General features: G+C 38.1%; 3 protein-coding genes across 5 annotated transcripts in view; 2 read left to right on the top strand and 1 right to left on the bottom strand.

Annotated features, from left to right (window-relative positions):
• The window catches only part of sbf2 (SET binding factor 2), a 158,649-nt gene extending 148,182 nt beyond the window's left edge, over positions 1-10,467 (bottom strand). For both annotated transcript variants that reach the window (XM_067400186.1, XM_067400188.1), the window contains exon 1: positions 10,341-10,467. In XM_067400186.1, the coding sequence (XP_067256287.1) occupies positions 10,341-10,395 (55 nt within the window). In that variant the 5' untranslated portion in view covers positions 10,396-10,467. The remainder of the gene's footprint in view (positions 1-10,340) is intronic.
• Positions 10,468-12,851: 2,384 nt separating this feature from the next.
• On the top strand, positions 12,852-15,007 carry adma (adrenomedullin a). The gene is made up of 4 exons (XM_067401504.1): positions 12,852-12,988; positions 13,405-13,508; positions 13,590-13,703; positions 13,800-15,007. The coding sequence occupies exons 2-4, from the start codon at positions 13,417-13,419 to the stop codon at positions 14,110-14,112; spliced, it is 519 nt and encodes a 172-aa protein (XP_067257605.1). The 5' UTR covers positions 12,852-12,988; positions 13,405-13,416; the 3' UTR covers positions 14,113-15,007.
• Positions 15,008-17,238: 2,231 nt separating this feature from the next.
• The window catches only part of ampd3a (adenosine monophosphate deaminase 3a), a 28,007-nt gene continuing 27,353 nt past the window's right edge, over positions 17,239-17,892 (top strand). The window contains exons 1-2 of one of the 2 annotated variants that reach the window (XM_067400182.1): positions 17,239-17,308; positions 17,564-17,687. In XM_067400182.1, the coding sequence (XP_067256283.1) occupies positions 17,627-17,687 (61 nt within the window). In that variant the 5' untranslated portion in view covers positions 17,239-17,308; positions 17,564-17,626. Of the gene's footprint in view, positions 17,309-17,435; positions 17,688-17,892 lie in introns of those variants that run through there. The other variant, XM_067400183.1, reaches the window with a different exon arrangement.

Genomic DNA, 17,892 nt, shown 5'->3' with positions numbered 1-17,892 from the left:
TGCTTGATATATTAAAAAAAAAAAGTCAAGTTCATTTATAATTTATTTGGAAGAGGTTATCTTACAAGCAGTTTAATGTACGGACGGACGGACGGACGGACGGAGGAAAAAAGGATGGATGGACGGATGGACGGATGGACGAATGGAGGATGGACGAATGGAGGATGGAAGGAAGGAAGGATGGAAAAAGGGATGGATGGACAGATATATGATGGACGGATGGATGGATGGACGGATATATGATGAACGAATGGATGGATGGATGGACTGATGGATGGATGGAAGGATTTAAGAAAGGATGGATGGACGGACGGACGGAGGAAGGAAGGAAGAAAGGATGGATGGATGGATGGATGGATGGACAGATATATGATGGATGGATGGATGGACAGATATATGATGGATGGATGGATGGATGTTGGATAGACAGATGGAGAAAGGAATGATGGAAAAAATGATGGATGGATGACAGATATTGGACGGATAAATGATGGATGGATGGATGGATGGATGGATGGATGGATGGATGGATGGATGGATGGATGGATGGATGGATGGATGGATGGATGGATGGATGGATGGATGGATGGATGGATATTGGACTGATAGATGATGGATAGATGGATGGAGGAAGGAAGGATTTAAGAAAGGATGGATGGATGGATGGATATATCATGGATAAATGGATGGATGGACGGATAGATGGATGGATGGAGGATGGAATGATTTAAGAAAGGATGGATGGATGGATGGATGAATGGATGGATGGACAGATATATGAGGGATGGATGGATGAATGATGGATAGATGGATGGATATTGGACTGATATAGGATGGATGGATGGTTGGACAGAAGGATGGAGAAAGGAAGGATGGAAGAAAGGATGGATGGACAGATATTGGACGGATATATGATGGATGGATGGATATTGGACTGATATACGATGGATGGATAGATGGATGGACAGACGGACGGATGAAGGATGGATGATGAATGAATGATTGTTCAAATTCAATTAGAGAAAAATAAAAAAATGCAGTCTTTTGCATTTCAAATGCTCAAAATGCTCTCACATTAATTCATGTTATCAAAACAATACTCCAGATCTATCCTCATTTTTCTTGTTCACTGGAAATTTAATGCGTCTTTCTGCCCAGACATGTTTCTATAAATCAGACAGCACAGACAGCAGAACAGTAGGGAGTTAGCATCTCTTTGCGTCACCACCATGTTAACGTCTAACTCGAACCTGCTCATCACACAGGTGTGTAAGAGAAACAAATCACATCCCATCTGTACTGGGCTTCGGAAAAATACTGATGCCCGAGTTCTGCACTATATCAATTATGTAAAGCAAATATTTTGCCTCACAAAACAAGTGAGTGTTTTTTCCAGAAATCCCAGATCCATCCCACAATCGGCCGTCACACTGCTGTCCAAAAAACAAGATATGAAAAGGAATATGCTATCATTTGCATGGTAAAGGGTATGAAAGATTAGCAAATTTGTGATGTCAAAACATCGAGATTCCAGGAAGAGCGCCAGCACACCCGAGCAGCTGCGGAACTGAAAAATAAATGTCGGGAGCGAAATGTAACTCATAGGGTTTTCCAAAGGGTTGATGCGCCAGAAATGAATACAACAAATAGCAATATGACATAAGTTTAATTTATTTTGGCTGTCTGAAGTCAACCACGCCACTGGACGCTCTGAACAAAGGTGCAAAGCAGTTCAGCATCAAAGATCCTCGAGCTCTTGCTGACGATCATATTATGACTTCTTATTACAACTGGTCAAACAAAACTGCATAGAATGAAATATGGTCAACAATGTCAGAGAGTTGGGGTAGAGGTCATCCAATGCAAACCGCTTCAGATGTTTCCATATTACCACTTATCAGGAAACTAGATGTGATCAACCCAAGTTCATCAACAGTTCATCAGTATAACCTTTCACCAGCTTTAGTGAGGGACAAAGACAGCAGGCAAATCATTTGACAAACTCAATCATCTTTGTTTTTCCATTTTAAAAGAACATTGAAGACACTTGCATTCATTTTTTTCTGATCAAGTACACTTTGCCTGAAATGATAAACATCTTAATGGCGAATCGGAATTATCCAGGCCAAAACTGCAATCTTCTCTTGCAAAACAGCCTAGTTGAAGAGACCAAAACAAAGTGTCACTTCCGTGACACGATTCCAATTGATTCCAATTCCACCACCTTATCTTTCCATGAAGCAATCAGTCCGAAAATCAACATCCTACTATCCATTAAATGTTAATAGAGGTGTTACAATGAGACTATTTGTAATAAACTTCAAACATTTATGTGTTCTGCCAATTGAGATTTCCACTGTCCAGTGGCAGCAAAACATTTCCTCTGTACATTAAAAGTGTTATTTCCAACCGCAAGCCACTCATTTACGTTAGCAGCATAGACTCTGTTTGCACGTATTTGTGATTTTGCCAGGAATTGACTCTTTCGTTTGACAGGAAATCAAAGTAGGAAGCAGATAGGAGGACTGAAAGGAGGACAGTCCCCATAGAATGATGCTTTAGATAAAAAGCTTCTTTTAATGATAGTCAGACTTAAAAACATAATTCCCCAAGGACACACATCTGAACATTAAGGACAACATTTGAGCAAGTCCAAATGTAGTTCTGGGTGATGTATAGAATATTCACAATATACTAAAGGGCACTTTTCACAAGATATAATATAAGTCTCTGGTGTCCTCAGAATGTGTCTGTGAAGTTTCAGCTCAAAATCCCCCACAGATCATTTATTATAGCTTGTCAAATTGGCCCCTATTTGGGTTGTGAGCAAAAACACACCGTTTTTGTGTGTCCCTTTAAATGCAAATGAGCTGCTGCTCCCCACCCCCTTTCCAGAAGAGGGCGGAGTTTTAACAGCTCAAAAACAACAAAGCTGGAAAATCTCACGCAGCCAAAATGAGGATTGTCAGTAACGGTGTTCAGCCTTACATTGTTCAAACCGGAGTCGACACTAATGGAGAGACTCAGGGAGAAGTTACAACTTTTAGAATGAAACTGGACGTTTCTGAATGGTTAATGGATAAATTTATGTAGTTGCTGTGGAGTTGATTCAACTCATCCACTAGCATGTGCCGTCATGTTCATCTTTTGTGTTGAATTGACCCTCGTTTGTGAAGCAGTCCGGCGTAAAATGACATCACATTAGTAGCCTAAGATGTTTTGTGGGTGAGTCATAAGTAACACAGATACGTTTCTGTCAAACACGAATCTGAGCGGCTTGTTTTTCGCATGCTTGCAGAGAAAGGCTTGCCAAAACAAAGTTACTGGGTTGTCCTTTTTCACGTTTACTGGGTTAGTAGATGCACCGGGGACCCGATTATAGTGCTTAAACACAGAAAAAGTCAGATTTTCATGATATGTCCCCTTTAATGATTTCGCTGTTTCTGGTCAGTGGCTGATAACAATACTGATATCTACAGTTGAGCATGACCAATGACAGACATAAATGATTCATAATCCAATTTTAAAAACTTTAGAAAATAAATGTTCTGTGACTAAATTACCACATTTCAAAATTTAGGCAAAAACACATTAATTTATGTTATAGGGCTGGGAGGTATGACGCTGTCTATTGTTTAGAGATTTTGCTACATCGTGTATATTGCGATATGTAAATATATACGCGTAACACAGCACTACTGACACTTTAGAGTGATTAAACAATAACATGCTTGATGTTAAAAAGAGTTATTAAGCGCCATAAGTCATGAAAAAGTGACTTATAAGTCAGTCAATAAGTCAAAGGTGCTTGCGCATGTTATCAAGTCGCACGTGATCCAAGTTAGCCGTTATGCCTTCTCCAGTGGTAGAGCCATAGATCTTTGTATTTCCCTCCCAATAATAAGACCATCTCTGGTAAACAGTTGGGTGTAAACCTGATGTGTATCAGTATAATGGATCAGTGCATACAGTCTTAAAGTGACAGCTGCCTAATATACCTGTTGCTCTCTGTGTCGTTAATGATAATCAGACAAAAGAGAAAATAATTTACTGCTCTGACTGAATAACTTTTGAAGCTTTAATAAGAATACATTTATATTTCATTCATACAGTGAAGACTATATGCTTCTTTGTTCTTATTTCAATAACAAAAATTAAAATAACTAGCCTATATCATGATATATATTGTTATCGTGAAATAAAATTGATCATATCCCTTAATATGTTATTTATATTATATATGTTGACAAAACTGATGCAAAGGGGAAACTGACTTTACAGATGCAGATAATCTCAAAATGGGCAAATATCAGTCAGTTTATCATTATCTACGTGATAATGTCAAAACAAAAGGACGAAGAATTTTCAAAGCAGGATTTTCACTGAACTGTATCCCATTGGAATCCTGATCGGTTACAGCAGTTGTGCATACAAACCAAAGCTTTTAAACAAATGAAGTATCATGTTGAATAGCTAAACATTTCCAAAAGTTCATAATTGAAGCTGAACATGGGTCAGAATCTTGCTTAATAATGTATAGGCTAATCACATTTTTGTGGACTATTTTGGAAAGCAGCCTACTGCTTAAAAACACTAATTATTAGACACTACAGCCATCCATTAAAATAACCTGTCAGGAAGAGCCAAGAAAACATTGCTCATCCACTAACACCAACAGCTAATTTGTTGCAGTACATGGACCAGCTCATCAGAAACTGAAGAAGTTTCCAACATTAAGGTCCAGATTTGATCACTGCATGCCACTATTCCCAAAGGTTCACAGCTGTCAAGTAAAAAAGAAGAGATCACACAAACATCTGCAAATGGAATTGTTTGAAAACGCCCTGTTTTGTTCATGATATATTTAGTGTTCCACATCAGGTTTTACTTACTTACATTATGTAATTCATTTTTCAGCATTCAAGTTTAATCAATACAGGATCTTGCAAAGAATATCAAATGCAAGGCTTCTGAGACCACTCATTTTATGATATGTTAAAATAAATCATGTTTCCTGGTTTCCCTTTGGCAATGACCATCATACAGCAGCATTTATAGCCATTGTCACATATTGTAAGAATAAGTGTTGTAGCTTTACAATGTTTGTCCCTGACAAATACAGTAATACTTACCAATAAGACAAATACCTCAGAACATAACCAAAGACTTTAGATATACAACGACGGTGCACTTGTATTACTATGAATGGAAGAAAGTGCAACTAGCAATATGGCAGAATAAATCCTGCCTTCTAAATAGGTAAAGACATTGCAACACTGCAGATGCCATTGGAAGCTCCGGTTGTTTTAGAAACAGTCAGTGATCTGAGACTCTCCCTTAGGACTGCTTGTTGGTTTTTGTCATGATTTGAGCATTTAGAAACAAAAAATATGAGACAGTTGTTGTCAGATTTCATTGGTGATTTCAAATATGACAGCTTTGGAGAATTTGATGTTTCTTCATTCAAAAAGACAGGAGCAGCACTTGCATGACTGAAATAGCTGCCCGAGAGGCGTTTCGAATTGCCAAGTGAAATGACTTGGCTAAAAGGAACTTTGACATAACACAATATGTCATTCAACAACTTACTCACTCTAAACAACTTGGAACTTGGCCTTCTTCTGTGAAACACAAAAGTAGATATTTTGAAGAATGTTTCAACTATTTTTGTCAAGTTAATTCGATTCAAAACATTGGGCTCTGCTGACAGATTTTCTGACAGAGTATCTTTTTTGTGTTCCACAGAGGGAACTAAAGTCATACAAGTTTGGAATGACATGAGGGTGAGTAATCTATAACAGAATTAAAATTTTTTGGGTGAATTATACCTATAAAACCACAATGACGCTATGCATTTTGCTGCCATGCAACATGGGTAAACAGCTGCTGCTTTGATGATGCAAGTGTACTGTGGTTCAGACCCAAATAATATAAAGGGAACACAACCCAGCAGGGGAAGGTGGAGCGGGAGCAATTGAACTTGGGTTCGGACCAGGCAATTGACCTTTCTCTGGGAGTTTGACTGACAACCGATCTAACCAATCATAACGCCGAATCCGCCAAAGCAGTCAGAAGAGTTAGGAGATTAACCTCGGTCCTCGGTGGACTTGAACTTGAAAAATGGTGTGCATTTACGTCTTTCTGCGTCTTAAATAGCATTCCTTCTCATGTTCATTCATATTTATTTGATGCTATAAATGAAGTAGTAGGAAGAGCTGATCAGTTCACGAGCCGCTTAAGCTGAGGCGCTACAGCACGACACATTAAAGAGCCACAAAACGGTTTTAATTGTTCGAATTTCTTAAAAAAAAATATATACACAGTTTGAAAGCTGGGACTTTGTTTATTATCATAAGTAACCTGCTCTGTCTTGTCTGTCAACGTGTTGTCGGTGTCCTCTTTGCTATCTATTTTACACTGCGTGTGGTTTGACAGCAACATGGCTTGTCGGACAAAGCAACAGTAACTAAGGGTCTTTGCGAAGGGTCAATTGAACAAAGTGTGAAAGTACCCTTACTTGCCCTGCTGCCAATTTCACTGGCCCCAGAACAAAAAAAAAAAAGACATATTTTACCTCAACCCTTAAATGCATGAATGTTCCACAAATTATTATTACATATTCGGGTCTTTAGCGACCCGGATCTATATCTAACACAAATGGCTCTCTTACTGCTGCAATAGTATAAAACTCTCTTGTAATTACAAAAGAATACAATAAAGCATATTCTGTTACCTTTCGGAACTTGAAAGGGTTCAATATGAGCAGATGTTTTTATCATCACTGTCCTCGTCAGAGCACATTTTCCCCCGTACATCCAGCATCTGGCTCACATTCACAATCACAACCATATTCCCAAAACTGTCATTTTCAACATCTTCAAAATCAATATTTTGATTGCTGACAGCTTCTTAGCCAGTGACAGTGACACTATTTGATTGTGTAAAGTATTGCTCTGAAATAAATTGCTGAGTCGTTTCAAGTTTTGAAGATGTTATTTGTGATTCAATTATTGTTGTGCAAAAAAATAATACTTACACTATTACAATATTAAAAAATTATTTACAATAAATCATGTCAGGTTTGTAAATATTTTAAATATCCTGAATAGCCTGAAATGATACAGATTTAAATTCATAAACCCATTTTTCTGGAAAACAACCAAAGCCAGTGTGATGAACAACACATCACAGACAACCAAATGCACGTATAACCAAATGTCTAACCAAAATCAAACAATACCATTAAATGTAGTGACAACAATGGAGCACCGGCCAATCGGACAAGTGAAATTTCCACCATCTGCCAGTGACGCATCAGAGCCATGTTGTAGTGACAGCCTTCTTTATAAAAGATTGTGTTCCAGTTATAAGGAAAGTGAAGGAAGGAAATATACAGGTTGGTTACATATCGTAAAACATTATTCTTTTATTTTCCAAGTAACATTCTCAGCTATGAATGCATGACAAAATAGAGGGGAAAAAGTCTCTCTGAGCAGTTCTTTCAGAAATCTGCTCTGAGAAACATCTTCTAAATTAGGAATGTGCATTGCCTTCTCGTTTATTATCTTTATCTGAAAGGAGATAAAAATTCCAGCTACACTTTTTTGTGAGGATGATGCCTGAATTCACACAACCACCCACAGACGGCAAGAACACGGAGTTCCTCTGCACAACACAGCCATTTATGCACTGGAAATCTGTATGAGCCTAAAATGGGGGGACACTGCTTACCTATTCATATGCCACAAGTGACAGAGACGATTCAGAAAGAGCAGGCTTAAAGTCTGAAGCATGGAGGAAAGCCAACTTATCTGATACCCTCACAGAAGCAAGTCAGTGTCTTTGAGCGACTGAAAGGCCTCACTCATTTGAACTCTATGAATGCTTAGAATAATTGCTGAGAATAGAACTGAGAACTGTAGCGTCACCAAGACTCCTACAAAACATAAACAGTTGTCCATTCACAGAAGACCATAAGAACAACTGTGGAAATGTCTGGAGTTTGGCTCACAATTATAGAATTTATGGGTATGGACATTTTCACTTTAAATAATTCAAACCCAGACTGAAATGATTTTTCTACTGAAACACAGAAACCCATGGAAGCTCGTTTCTGCCACAAAATGAAAGATAAAAAAGGTAATTGTGACTTTTTATCTCACGATTCTGACTTCTTTTCTCACAATTTGCAGAAATAAATTCAACATATAAACTCCAATTCTGAAGAAAAAAGACTGACTTTTTTCTTAGAATTGTGACTTTATTACTTGCAATTCTGAATTTATATCTCACAATTCCGACTTTATATCTCGCAATTCCGACTTTATATCTCGCAATTCCGACTTTATATCTCGCAATTCCGACTTTATATCTCGCAATTCCGACTTTATATCTCGCAATTCCGACTTTATATCTCGCAATTCCGACTTTATATCTCGCAATTCCGACTTTATATATCTCGCAATTCCGACTTTATATATCTCGCAATTCCGACTTTATATATCTCGCAATTCCGACTTTATATATCTCGCAATTCCGACTTTATATATCTCGCAATTCCGACTTTATATATCTCGCAATTCCGACTTTATATCTCGCAATTACGACTTTATATCTCGCAATTCCGACTTTATATCTCGCAATTCCGACTTTATATCTCGCAATTCCGACTTTATATCTCGCAATTCCGACTTTATATCTCGCAATTCCGACTTTATATCTCGCAATTCCGACTTTATGACGCGCAATTCCGACTTTATGACGCGCAATTCCGACTTTATATCTCGCAATTCCGACTTTATGTCGCGCAATTCCGACTTTATGTCGCGCAATTCCGACTTCATCTTGCTATTCCAACTTTATATCTCACAATTCCGACTTTATAATGCACAATTCCGACATTATAATGCAAAATTCCGAAATTATAATGCAAAATTCCGACTTTATCTCGGAATTCTGACTTTATATCTCACAATTCCAACTTTATATCTCGCAATTCCGACTTTATATCTCGCAATTCCAACTTTATATCTTGCAATTCCGACTTTATGATGTGCAATTCCAACTTCATCTCGCAATTCTGACTTTATTTCATGCAATTCTGAGAAAAAAAGTCAGAATGGTGAGATGTAATTACCTTTTTGAGTTTTCATTTAGTGGTGGATACAAGCTTCCATAGAAACCAAAATGAAAGTTTTCATTTAACAAGAAACTGATACTGTCAGTCCAGCTCCAGAGACACAGCTGATATGTTTACCCACAGCAGCTTGTCTACATAGTGTGCATAAAACAGACGCTGACACAGTCGAAACGTGCCATTGGAGAAGTCACAGTAATTAAACGTCACAGTTTCTGTCAATTATTTCAGTATTTTTGAAAGTATTTTTGTTGCTGCTGAAATTTCAATGCATCACTAGTTTCAAGACACTACTGTGTTCATGTTAGCTATAATGGGATCTCATCCCGTTCTTGTGACAGTTAAAAAGCTAAATAAGTGTAATAATGGATACTGAACATCACTTTACAGCAGTGGTTCCCAACCACATTCCTGGAGCTATGGAAAACATGCAGTGATGGGGAGGGGGCTCCAGGAACGTGATTGGGAACCCCTGCTTCCCAGCATCGTTTGTGTGCAGACGTGCGGTATCCAAATGACCTGCTGCTTCCTTCAGTCTTTACGCATGATCATGTGCCATGAATAAGAGCACCTGTAAACTCCAAACGATTACGCACAGCTCGAGACACGTAAAGTCCTGTTTCCTCTGCATCCGCTTTCCACAACACAGGAAGAGCTCTATGATCCGTATGAACACACACACACACACCGCACCGCTCTCTACTGACCCAAACCTCAGGGCCAAATGTGGAAATCAATGCGGTATAGAGCGCTTAAATCTCCATTTAGAGATCAATGCGCGCGGCTTGGAAACATAGTAACAAGTGACCACATTAGTCATCGCTCGCGCGCTTTATTTTCTCTGTTTACATGTACACGCGACCAAATACAGTAGGTGTGTGCTGAGATTTACTCACTTAAAAACGCGCATATCACCTAAAAACACATGATTATCATAAAAACATTTGCTTGAGCGGTTTAAAACAAAAGCAAAAGCCACACACGATCAAAGCCAGCCCATTCAGACAAACACGCGATTCATAAACACAAACAGCAATAATCAGTGTTGTTCCCTGATGAAACCGACACGTAATTCCTATTGATACCGATTATAACACGTCAAAGAAAGTGAAATCCATCCATTAATCTCTTGAACCGCAGCAGTAGTTGTTGCTAACGGCCTAAATAAATCACAACACTCCTCCAAACACACACCGCAACTTACCAGACTTATCCTGGTCGTATCCCACCACTATAAAGTAATCAGCCAGTCTAGCCATGTTTTCCTCTTTTGGCCAAATTCTGCAACACAATTCAGCATTTTTCTTTCTTCAAAAGCACAGCCATGTTTGACACAGAGAGAGCCAGTGCGCATGCGCGGACTGGCGGTTGTCCGTGCATGGGCGTGGGTCCTGCATTCACTTACAGTAGTAGCGATAATAAACATTTTACACACTATCATACATTGAAAATAATCGACTTGACGTCGTGTAATGTTATACTGCTAAAAAAAAAATCATGTTTCAACCTCTACTGCGAAAGTTGGTGGAGCACTGATACCCCTCATAATTTGTTTTTGTTTAATTATGATGCCACAACCCTTGTAAATTAAACTTTAAACACTGCTTTTCCCTGTTTTTTCACCCCCAGGTAAATTTGGGACAGATGATCGGCAAAAGTGGGACAATGATTGTAAGTTTAAAAAGTTGCATAAATAATTTCACTTTACTGAAATGTCATTTCAGAACATGGTATGCCAGCTCTAACCACATATCGGGTCAATTGTAGACCCACCAGTGATCCATAGATCCTTTTGGACCAGCTAAATTACTCACATCATATCCCTATATGGAAATATCCAGACTAGCTGTGAATGGCATGGCTCATATTTGTTCATAATAGTATAAATACTAAATTTTAAAAACACAACATTAGGGACTACAGGTGAAAAATAGCCTTCTGGCTAACTCTGGCATATTGACAGAAATGTTTATTAATATGCAATGTCCCTGTATTAAATACAAAAAAATAAAAAATAATGTTCATAACCCATCAGAAAAGTTTTATAGGGGTGAATGCAGGGTGATTGGGACACTGTTTGCCATTGAGATGAATTGGAAAGTGTCCAAATCAACCTGAATTCACCCTGAAATGATTGTAAGATCCACAAATTACTTTCAACAATAGGCTTTATGTTATTTTTTTTACATAATATTATTTTATTCATATATTTAAAGGATATATTTTTCAAATTGTCCATGCATTTCAGAATAAAGCAGTTTACATTAATGATTATACACTTAGCATGGTATTTGCCAAGGATAAACTTCCAAGAATGGCATAGTACATATTTGTTAAATGACATTTCTCAAGGAATGTTGTAGTTTTCAAATTCCTCTTTACTCATCCTGATCACTCCCAAACAACAACAATATGAAATTGCTCAATGACATCAGGGTGTTCAGTGACTCATTATAACTGTAGCATACCTGAACATGTAACGCACAGGTGTAATTCACACCTGCCTTAATGGGTTCCCTCATCTGACATGATCAAATATCAGTAATCCTCGTGATGGCTTTGACATGTTGGTTTAGCAAACAATATTTACCATATATGGGCTGAGAGGCAAACAACGGGATGGTGTCAGTGTGTGGATGTTGTGCAATCTTTGCCTTCCCATATAAGGATAAATCAGGATTGCACAGTAATTAACACGAGCTGATGACATTTATGTGGAATAAATGTTGGTGGTTCAATGAAAAACAAATTAATTTTAGATATAATGGAATTTAAAAACATTTATAACTAGGTGAAGGTCAGCAAGCATTCTCCCCAATATGTAAATGTACCGTTATCAGTGTTTACATATCCCGGAAAAGACAGTTTTACCTTTTGCACAGAAAATCTGACAAGTTTAACTCAAAGGTACTTCAGTAGTCATAGATCAACTGTGTTTATTTTCTAAATGACTATCAATATACGCTTAATGGTCCTTTCTGACACTCTCATGAGCATTATATTTGTCTTTATATACATATATTTTTCTGTACTATGTTAAAACTAAATCGCTTCATTAAATTATATTATTATATACATCCGTGTCAGTTAAAATGAGTTAAATCAAACCAAAATTAATTGCACTCCATTATTGTTTATGCAGAATATTAATTAAGTTTTGTGTGTGAAACAAGAAGCTGATTCTTGTCTTTTTTTAGGGACAAATCATAGTTGCACACCCAATATATATATAATGATAATATATATATATATATATATATATATATATATATATATATATATATATATATATATATATATATATATATATATATATATATATTTTGTCAAATCAACTTCAATAATTAATGTGGTTCAGAAAACATAATATTTTGAGTTTCTGTTGATTAAACCAATCCCCTTCATTGCATTACCTCAAATTTTTAATTACAATGAACTCCAAATTTTTAGGCAAACAGGTAGCTTACTTTTTTAAAGTTAAACCAACAGCGCAGATATAAAAATCATGCGCAATTTGGTATTTTTCAAAAAATTCCCCAGAATGGCGGTTGCTTATTATTCCCAGAAACACTGATAAAAATCCATTAAGCCGTTTCAGCAATAACCCATCAATACCCCCAGTTTCATTTTCATCTCTTTCATGCTCTAATTGGAGTTTAGAGAGGAAGTTCTGGGATGAGAGAGTGTGTCAGACTCGAGCCCCTCCCATCTCTTCTGCAAGTATAAATGCACTAACGCCTGCTGAGGAGAGTCAGACTATTAGCAGAGTATCACCACTGCACCAGCAAGTGAAACGCCTCTGGATTACTTTCTACAGACTCCTGAAGCCGACCCACGAGTACTTCAACACAGGTATGTATTCATAAATGTCTTTTCTTTTGAGTTCAATGCTCAATATGCACAGGATATCTGTACTGTTATGTAAGAAACTGTCCTGCATCTATAAGCCAGGGACTTGGCTTCTTTACTTTAGGCAAAAAATAAATGTAATTTGAATGGAGTTTAAGTGACTTTTCATGATGCACCCTGCTTTATAAAAATCCACATGCAGCTCATCAGGGACCTTGCACATAGTTGCAAGTTTACTTATTCATAGAAAGTGCGACCTCGGCTTGACATTGTAAATAAGTGCAGGATGAGTGTAAATAGCTTGGATTTTGGACTCTTGTGCAAGCGCGAGCGAAGCATGGTTGGCACGGGGTAGGGGAGTTGCATGCAGGTGATTGGAAGTTTCAGTTGCTGATGATTCATTTGCTTTTTCCTTCAAGATTTCAGTCACGATGCAACTGATTCTGCAGTCAGTCTTCTGCTGCTGCCTGCTGGCCACCGTCGCACCCAGTGTGGACAGTGCAAAACACGTCCTGAAAAGAAGGTAAGCATCATGATTTGGGATTTTCAGTCATGTTCGGCATCGGTTGAAAAGTTTCTAATGAGCGCGCTTCTTGGTACGTAGTGTCCGGCTGCAGAGATCAAAAAGGGATTTGAGCCTTGCTGCACTGAGGACTTTAGACAACAGCCAGTTTGTCAGACCAGACGATGTCAAAGACAACTTGAGGCCACATTCCAGGTAAGAAAACAAGTTGTGTGTGGAGTTGAAGTACAATCTTGTCAACCAAGGAACGTTAAACTAAGGCTAAACTTCCCCTTGTCTGTCTTTTCCCAGCACTGACATCAGCATAAGGACGAAACGCTCCAAGAACTCCATCAACCAGGCCAGGAGACCGGGCTGCTCGCTCGGCACATGCACGGTGCATGTCCTGGCACACCGTCTCCATGACCTCAACAACAAGCTCAAGATCGGGAACGCTCCCGCCGACAAGATCAACCCCTACGGGTACGGCCGGCGGCGAAGGTCCGTTCCAGAGAAGGTGCTGACACTGCGACAGGAGGGCGGCAGGCTGCGGACGGCGTGGTGGAGCCGCTCGAACTCTCAGTCGCGGCTGCACAAGCTAGAAGCGCTGCTCAGACGGACGTGAGCGCGCGGAGCGGGAGCGCTCAGGGACGCGGCGACAGAGGCTCGCCGGCCAACTATGAAATTCTGCAAATGCCTCAGACTCCTGCCAAGAGTTCTCCAGCGCATTCTTTTCCAAGCACAGGGGCTGCAAGAGCAATCGTGTCTCCTGAAGGCTGTCCTCGGAGGAGAAAACGACAAAGCAGCTGTTGGAAACGACGGGAGATGCCGACGGAGCAACTGAACAAGTGTGCCTGGGATATGAGCAAGACATCATTGCACTGAAGTGGACTGGCCTCAGGGAAAAGCAGAACCTGGGACAAACGGACTGCCATCCTGGTCGACCAGTCGGTGGGATTACGGCCCCTAGTTGAGCTGTGTCTGTCCAGAAAAGTCTTTGGACATCAAGCTGAGATTCATGATTCGAGAAGGGAATAAACACAGAGAGAGACTTTTTAATTTGGAATCACATTTCTGGACACTGTAAGCGAGAATGATTATATGGATTGTCTGTGCCAGTCCACAGGGATTGTGACTTACTTGAACATTGTTATTGTTATTGTTTGTATAGAGATATGTGCAATCTATTTCATTTTTTATTGCAAGTATATGTATATTTGAAAAAGAAAATGTTTAAAGATATCACTATTTAATTGTTTTATATTACTTTATACTACTTACAGAGATAGAGCTATTTTTATACAGGGAAAAATTAAGGGCATTGAAGGTAGCGTTATTATATATATTATTCATTTACGTCAAGGATGTCTCAAGCTGTTGTAATAGGATAACTTTTTATGCAATTATATATTTGTAAATGGGATCTATTTTATTTGTGTGTATGTATGTGTGTGTGAGATAGAGAGTGAGTGAACGTTGTCATTCAATAAACTTTTGCATACAATTAAAGCTGACGTCTTCTAGACCTCGTCTGTTTGTTCCACAGGAAGTAAAGGTAGTAAAAGGAAAGTGTCTCTCCATTGTTCCCCGTCCGGATTGCCGGGTGGACAGACAGATGATCAGCACCTGGTCTGGGTTATTACATGTTAAAGACCCTGAAGGGCAAACGGGGTGCCAAGTGCATTCCTTCTTTCCGTATACCTACTCACGTCAGGCAAAAAGTGGGTTATCTGTATTTGAAGGAGCTGTGTTTAATGGGAGCTCTGCAGGGGGGGTTGTGGGATGTAGAGCAGAGGTGAGAGGCGCTCCATAGGACATTCCACTTAAACACATAATTTCCATTCCTGTCTTACTGAGATGGAACTTCCGAAATGCACTTTTTAACGCTGCACCCATGTAGCCTTAATATAAAATCACCATGATGGTAATCACAGTGTCAGGAAAACATCGATAAACTTTGTTTAAGAACCATCCATTTAATGCAGGATGAAAAAGTATCCATATAATTCCATTAATAAACTGTTTCCCCCAAATCTGGGTTGTTTTTAAGTCAATTTATTGTGGTAGCTACTCAATAAGCCTGAAAAATTTGACACATTCTGGTGCCAGAAAGCGTAAATCCACAGTCAACGTCCACAACAGCAACTTAAAGAGTCGAAAACATCAATACTAGAGTTACGTGAACTACTGCATGTAATAAAATAGGTGAAAATGTTCATTTGAATAAAGAGTTACGCCTTTTTCAAGGGGGTCAGACACTCCCAACCATAACTCTCACCTTGCAGCTAAAAATAATGTATTCCTTCGTATCTTATTTTAATGCTGTAGCTCCACCTTGTGGTGATACAATCGTTGGAGTTGGCGTTCTTTTGCTAAGAATTTCCAGTTGAATTCTGGGACTGGTGCCATCTGCCTCACTCATCGACACCTCATTAATCTTTCCTCCTGTCAGTGAATATGAACCAACAATCAACACAGCAACTCATTCATACTTTGGAGTCTACATATATTTGGATTACAGGTCAAATAGTTTCGGGTTTACTGATTCTGTGACCAAAACTATTAAGCTACACCCAAAGTTTTGTAAAGTCAGTTTTGGTGTGCCTTGATTTAAATCAATATCATTGATCAGAATTGTACTATTCCTGTGATGGTAAAGCTGAATTTTCAGCATCATCTTCTTCAGAGTCACATGATCCTTCAGAAATCATTCTAATTTGATGATTTGATGATCAAGAAACATTTATTCTTAGACATTATAAAATTATAAATGTCTATACTGTCACTTTTGATTATTTTAATGCATTCCTGTTGAATAAAAGTATTAGTTTATTTTAAGAAAAAACAAATTCTACTGACCCCAAACTTTTGAACGGTAGTATATAATGCTACAAATGTATATAATGTTACTATATATAAGTATCATAATATATTACTATATACATAAGTCTCACTAATATATTTGTAGCAATAGCCAACAATACATTGTGTGGGTCAAAAAATATTAATTTTTCTTTTATGCCAAAAATCATTAGGATATTAAGTAAAGATCATGTTCCATGAAGATATTTTGTAAATGTCCTACTATACCAACAATTTATTTTTGTAAGTAATACGCATTGCTAAGGACTTCATTTGGACAACTTTAAAGGGGATTTTCTCAATATTTTGATTTTTTTTTTTTCAGATTCCAGATTTTCAAATAGTTGTATCTCGGCCAAATATTGATAACCATCTTATTTATTCAGCTTTTAGATGATGTATAAATCTCAATTTCAAAAAATTGACCTTTATGACTGGTTTTGTGGTCCAGGGTCATATATTTATAAACTATATATTTATAAATATATATAAATTCACCTTGGTTTGGTATTCTGTTAATATAATGGCATCTATAGATTTTCAAGAGTATAAAAATTGTCCAAATAACTCTGGTGTTTGTTGAAGGACTTACACATCTCCACAAGGGGGCAATATTGAATTACGACAGAAAGAAAGGGATGACAGTACATTACTTTAAAACACTGTCTAGATAATGCTAAACATCAGTGAAAAAAAAAAAGAAAGAAGGAAAGAAAAAAAGACTAATTTTATAGGCCTGTGTTTTGACTCTAGATGTGAGGTGGCTAAATGACTGCGTTCTCTTTTTGCTTAGTGCATTTCATGTGCCATATCCAATACATCACTGGGGGGCAGAACTGAGCGAGTTTTTATTATTTTTTTATTTTTTCCTTTCATTTCTTTCCTGTGAGAACATCATGGGTTTGTAATTGCGGTGCGGCTGCAGAAAGGACACAGAGTTCTGTTAGATCTGAGGCTAGGTAAGTGCTGCTGTAAGATTACTAACATTTATCACATTATCAATAAATGCCTATTTCTCTTTCTCTTGATGCAGTACAAACCACAATAACATGCACATTTTAATCATACATTTATTTTTCAAAATTGTTTTGCATGTTTATTGATAACCTTTACAAGAATTTCTAATCAGTGGTTACAAATAGATTATTCAGCATGGCATCAAATCTGTTGCTCGTGTAGGAAATACCCACCGATTCATTTCTCCTTTGCTCCAGTCCTGTCCTGCTCCTGCGCATGCTGTTTTGTCCTCTCACTCTCCAGGCCTGAGCACACAGGAAATGATGCGAAGACTCCAGACGCCCATAGTGAAGCAGCTCTCCAGCCCATGTATAGGAAAGGGTGAGCCCTTCTGATTTCTCTCTCTTCCTCTCCTGCAGCAAGAATGTCTGATAGCAGTATTTCTTTATTGTCATATTTGTTATATATTTTTCATCATTGAACTGTTCTCTTCAGGAATTGTTTCTGATTCCTAACAGATGGGGGCAACCAGGAATGTTATCCTGAGCCCTAAAAAGAGGGAGAAATTGAAGAAATATTTACTTGT

This window comes from Chanodichthys erythropterus, chromosome 11 (assembly GCF_024489055.1).
Source record: "Chanodichthys erythropterus isolate Z2021 chromosome 11, ASM2448905v1, whole genome shotgun sequence".
Classification (NCBI taxonomy): domain Eukaryota; kingdom Metazoa; phylum Chordata; class Actinopteri; order Cypriniformes; family Xenocyprididae; genus Chanodichthys; species Chanodichthys erythropterus.
Note: the sequence above shows the minus strand (reverse complement) of the source record. Positions and strands in the feature narration are given on the sequence as shown.

Bases quoted from the DNA above. Each gene is read 5' to 3' on its own strand.
- adma (XM_067401504.1), top strand. From the start codon at position 13,417: ATGCAACTGATTCTGCAGTCAGTCTTCTGCTGCTGCCTGCTGGCCACC. The intron at 13,509-13,589 runs GTAAGCATCATG...CTTGGTACGTAG, and splicing joins AAACACGTCCTGAAAAGAAG to TGTCCGGCTGCAGAGATCAA. The intron at 13,704-13,799 runs GTAAGAAAACAA...GTCTTTTCCCAG, and splicing joins AACTTGAGGCCACATTCCAG to CACTGACATCAGCATAAGGA.